This window comes from Morone saxatilis, unplaced genomic scaffold, assembly GCF_004916995.1.
Source record: "Morone saxatilis isolate NCDOM2014 unplaced genomic scaffold, NCSU_SB_2.0 Contig9, whole genome shotgun sequence".
Lineage (NCBI taxonomy): Eukaryota > Metazoa > Chordata > Actinopteri > Moronidae > Morone > Morone saxatilis.
In genome coordinates, this window is record NW_023340268.1 from 22730464 (window position 1) to 22736142 (window position 5679).

At 39.0% G+C, this 5679-nt stretch overlaps 1 protein-coding gene across 1 annotated transcript in view; it reads right to left on the minus strand.

Moving 5' to 3' along the window:
* Positions 1-5054, minus strand: part of LOC118342472 (gamma-aminobutyric acid type B receptor subunit 1-like) — a 6783-nt gene extending 1729 nt beyond the window's left edge. The window contains exons 1-4 of the mRNA XM_035681025.1: positions 5047-5054; positions 4377-4509; positions 2864-2980; positions 1048-1155 (exon numbers count right to left, since the gene is read on the minus strand). Coding sequence (XP_035536918.1) covers positions 1048-1155; positions 2864-2980; positions 4377-4509; positions 5047-5054 — 366 coding nt within the window. The remainder of the gene's footprint in view (positions 1-1047; positions 1156-2863; positions 2981-4376; positions 4510-5046) is intronic.
* Between the last annotated feature and the right edge of the window lie 625 nt (positions 5055-5679).

A 5679-nucleotide genomic window follows, 5' to 3' on the forward strand; every position in this document is an offset into this window, starting at 1 on the left:
GAGCAAGCACTTGGCGACGGGTTAACCTATATGGAAGCCGGTGGCTGACAATTAAATCATTAAACCAAACGTAAATCAAATTCCATTTCACTGCACGTTTTTGAGACCCAGTTTCCTTTTTCATTTCATGCCAAAATGAAAATGTGTTGAGACAACTTTATAAATAGATTGTTATTTGACAGAAAATGAATAATAATAATTGTCAACAAATTTGATTGTTTAAAGGACCAGTGCGTAGGATTTAGTGGCATCTTGTGTTGCCCACCCTCTTTTTGCAAGCTTGTAGGAGAAACTATGGTAGCGGTGAAAAACGCAGAAGACCCTATCTAGAGCCAGTGTTTGGCTTCTCCATCCTGGACTATTGTAGAAACATGGCAGGTCAACATGGCTGACTCCATAGCAAAGGGCCCACTCCCTCTGTAGATAAAAACAGCTCATTCTAAGGTTACAAAAACACAATAATTGTTATTTTTAGGTGATTATAGACTAATGAAAACATACCTATGAATATTATTTTCAGTTTCTGCCATATTCTGTAAATAGAGCCACCTAAATATTACATATTGGATATTTAAGTCATTTATTATGCAAAAATGCTAAATATAGAGGGGTCACCCTCTTAAAGTTTTTTATTTTGATGGCTACTGTGTGTGACATTTTAACATAAAAACTAAACATTTGCGTTTGAATTGAACCATTCTAAACCTGAAAAGTTTAATAAAAATAAAATGGAAATGGCCTTCTTACGTTGTCATTTTCATAATGATTTACTTTAGAAGAGGCCTGAGAGCATCCTTCCATTGCAGGCATTTTCATGAAAAAATTTGCTACAATTCGAATTCAAAATGATTAGTATAATTCAAATTATTTGTCAGTTATTTTAATTTTGGCAGTAATTATGCATTTTCAAACAGATTTTTCTACTTTAGTTTTTTTCAAATGACAATTTTCACCATTGTCTGCAGTGGAATTATAATTTCCTTTCAAAGCCCTTAAAGTACTAGCTGAACTCAGTACAAATCCAATAAAATGAATGGATGATCGTACCTCCACGGTGATATGTAAAGGATCTACAATCTGCCAGATCATGAGAGACAGGATGTCGATGCTGAGCAGAACACCGACAGTAGCATAGAGTTTCCATGGTTCCAGGTGCTGCTGGGAAACAGGGGGGTGGTGGTCACTACGACAGCACAGTGAAGGATCAGCAAAAAGGCACAAATCCTCTCTTTCTGATTTTGTGAGGGAGGGATTTATGAAGCCATAAATAGACTAGACTAAGCTGTACGAGAAAACAATGATCCATCACTAACTGAGGCCAATTCAATCTGACCATACTGATGAGAGTGCACAGCTCCCCGACTCAGTCAATAAATAAAGGTGTTCCTTTATGTATTCTGTGTTAAAGAAATAAAAATTTTGTGGGAACAGGTCCAACACTATAAAGTGGTTATTGATTTTGTTGCATTATTCCACAAGATCAAAGCTTTCTGGTTATTCAGCTAGAATATGGAGAGAGATGCAAAGACAGCAGTGGGATCTGATCTGTTCTACACCGTATATCCACACAATCACAGCAACACTTACAGTAGTTATCCTTATCCTTCCTTCTTTGTCAGTGTGTGCAACTTGGCAAGAGCTGTTTCTTAACGGGAAACCTTCCAATGGCCAGGGGCCTCACAGTGGAAGGAATGGTAGAACTAACTACTGAGTATCTCTATGAAATTGTGTTCATATTGGACATTTGCAATTAACTATTAATGCTAATGTTTAGGAAGCACTGTGTCCAATATGATTGAAGTAATATTTATTCTTATTGTTATTCTATATTCTATTATATATTACCAGTACCTGAATTGGACCAAAAGAGGGCCCAGTACCCCAATTCACCTCAACGCTAAACACAACATAACCCTAACCTCCTAATGGCATTTGCAATAATCCACTGGGCCTGAACAAAAACCACCAATCAGAGCCGAAAATTCTCCTTCCCAGTGTGTCAAATACAGATGCTTTGGAATCCTGGGAATGAGACACAACAATCATTGATTGATTTCTATCTCTTGCCTTGTCATGTCTCATATGTGTCTTCTTGGTAATCACTTATCTTCAGAGCTGCCCAGTTTCAACACTCAGTCTGGAAATAGGATTTTGTAAGTGCCTGATAGCTGCTCTGTTAGAAAAGCTTTCATAACAACTAATCTCATATTTATACTGCCATAAATTCCACAGCTGCTGGTGGATGCAGTCAAACACTTAATGACAGAGGTGTCCAACATGCTTACACTCTCTGTCTCTGTTCTGATTTTAAATGTTTAAAATGCAGTTTAGAGATAAAGGCTACAGCATTGAGTCAGTTAAAGTGAGCTCTATCAATCCTGACACAGCCCTCGATAAAATAATCCCACCTGATGGGTTTTCTTCTGCTAAGGATATTATTGAATATTAAGAAATGGACTGTATCTCTCTCCTGGGAAGATCTGCTCTGAGACGTCCTGTCTGACATGTCGTTTTACATACAAGAGACAGGAGAGGCAGGCAGGAGGGTAGAGGATGGAGAACTACATGAGACCCTCTAATACTGGGACCAATTGGGAGAGTTTGCTGGCCCAGCAGCATGACAAATAGATGCTCCACAACGCTCAAGGGCAAGCAGCTATCCCACTGTGGGCCAGCTATAGAAGCAGGGCAGAGAGAAAATGTAAAAAAATAACGGGGAATACATAATCTCCGGCCGTGGAGCTTGCCCTTGAAGAGGATGATGATTAAGCACAGCCTGTGGCTTGGCAGGAAAGCTTGGAGTGGACTTAATTGTTCACTCCTTGAACGTAAATTCACCGCTTTAAATCCCTGTCACATATACCTTTCTCTTATCCTTCTTGTCATCCTTCTTGGTGAAGACGGTGTGGACCCACCAGATCTTGGTGAACATGCTGCCGTACGCAAGGCTGAAACCCAGACCGAGCAGCCACAGGCGAAACTAGCAGAGAAGAATAGAAATATAGGGTCTCATAATTAAACTGATTAATATATCAAAGAGATTAATCAAATCAGCTTCTTAGTCATTCTCCGTCATTAAGCCCTGCATGAGTTTAATAGTGTTTCAGAAATGACCTTGAAATGAAAAGAACCTTCTCTGAGGCTGTGTATTTCTCACCATATATTCTGTAGTACAGCAGTGATACTGTATGTCTGCCTTTGCTGTACAACAACAACAACAACTGACAAAATGAGGAAGCTTAAAGACTTAAAACTACACAATAGTTTAGGGGTTTAAACTATAGATTTTTATAGCCCTGTTTGAAAGGGATTTGCTTTGGTTCTGATCTCCCTTCTGGGGGAATGACACTTTGAAATGTCACTAGAGCCAACAATGATATAATACTAATACTAATACTAATACTAATAATAGGTTAACAGGTTCTTCTTTTTCTGTCTCAGTAAAACAAACAGAATGTGCACTCACCTTATGAGACAAAATATGTGCATTTAGGAAAAGGTAAGGCTTTTTTTACCTTATTGTTTTACCTCTCGGTTAAACAATGTAAACATTTTAATACATTACAAATGAGACAGAATAAATGCATTGCAGTTAACATGCTCCTTACACGAGAGACAATTTAGTGTTAAGGGTCTCTTTTTTCCATTATCCCCAAAACAATGTTTTTGTAGATTTTATAAATAAAAAAAATAAGTGTTTTAGCAGCAAATTTATTTAAATTTATTGCGACCCAAATAAAATCTCCCCAGTCTCTGGGAATGAATGCAGTAGAGGATGCTGCATCACGTTTTGCCTTGTCTGGATGGGAAAAGCAAACCCATGTGCGGAGGCAAAATACCAGCAGTAGAATAAAGATATCTGATTGCGATGCAAAATTGACAAATGTCTTATTTCAGAATCACATGTCATTGTGTTTATTGGTTTATTTAAGACTTTCTGCCGTAATTACCTTAGACCTCGCTCAGTTGCAGCTAAGTTGTTGCTGGAAAGTGTTTAATATTTGTGTCTGTCGTGTTCTTGTTTATGCTAGGGCCTCCTCGTCGCCTGCATAGGTGTCACCACGCCATCTCACCAGGTGAGACTGCTGTACTCACTGACAGATCTTACAAATGGATATACTTTGGTCCAACTTTCATTCCTTATAGAATCCAATCCAATAAAACCAATTTCCGACTCATTTCGGTAAAAATCTTTACACCCTTACTTATGGGCAACTTTTTATTGATTTAAAACATTTTTTTTTTTTTACATCAAATTGACAATAGCAATAATCATTATTTGAAACCCTACTTTCCATAGTGAATGCATATTCAGTTTTGGCAGTTTTTAAGTTTGAAATGAAATCAATGTGTTTGGAGTGACTTTCAAATTGTACCTGGCAGACGACGGGGAACTGCCTCCTGTGGACATGAAGGCCGTCGATTCCCAGAGGGAAGACAGCAGCCAGGGCCATCATGCAGCCCACTGCGGTCATGTTGTTAAGGTAGGGCTGAGAGTTCTGAATGTACCTGGAGCAAGAGCAGAAATACATACATTCATGGAGATAACAACTACCATGTCCATAATCATACACAGACAAGATAGATTCTTACCATAGTGAAAGGAATGGAGAGCAATGGCTGCAAAGTTAAACTCAGTCATATAAGAGTTCTTGTTGGTTCTGAGTCTTGGTCCTCAAGGCAACAGGACAGTCAGCTGTTTTATTATCTTACACAACAACTGAAATTTCAAGGGCTTTCATTGCTTACACTGATGACGCCTGCACTGCTTTCACCTGTTACATGTCAACTGACAGATTTCAGATCTAACTGTCCATTCTATGCATTAAAAAAAAAAACAACAAAAAACAACTTTGCTTCCAGTGGCAAAGAAGATTTGCATTTTCGCCTTGTGTGCGGCACATCCTGCGCTGTCCACATTTCACCCTGGCAATGAATACACACAAAAACACAAAGATTCCTTATTTTCTGCTGATTATACACTAATGAAAACATACCTATAAATAATATATTCCATTTCTGACTCATATACCAACTGACACTTACAGTGTCATAGCTTACAGTGCAGAAAACCCACTTCATCAGTTATGGTTCAACTGACAACTGATGTGCTTTTAACAGTTAGACACCAACCGACATTTGAACTGCTTTCATCTCCCACTCTCCAATTGACATGTAAACAGCTTTCAGGACTTATCTTTCAGCTGTTTTGAGTGACTTCACTTCCAATGGCACTTAACAACTTGACAAAGTAACACCCTTTCTAAATCAAAGTTTTAGACTGAAATCTTCCATCCAGGCACTGGATGTTTCGGTGTACAAGTAAAATATGTTCAGGTATTACACTTCAACTGAGACTTTAACTGCTTACAGTGGACAAACTTGGAAATGCAGGGCAGGAATTATGCCACGGCCAAACAGTAAGTGCTGTGGATGCCCCGCTGTGCGGCACACACTGTATCAATGGAACCGAGGTAGAGCGTGTCTCCAACTTCAAGTTTCCGGGTGTCCACATCTCTGAGGACCTCTCTTGGACCATAAAAACCTCAACCCTGATCAGGAAGGCTCAGCAGCGACTCTTCTTCTTGAGGAGACTCAAGAAGGCATATCTGTCTCATCAGATTCTGGTGAACTTCTACCGCTGCACCATCGAGAGCATTCTTACCAACTGCATCACAG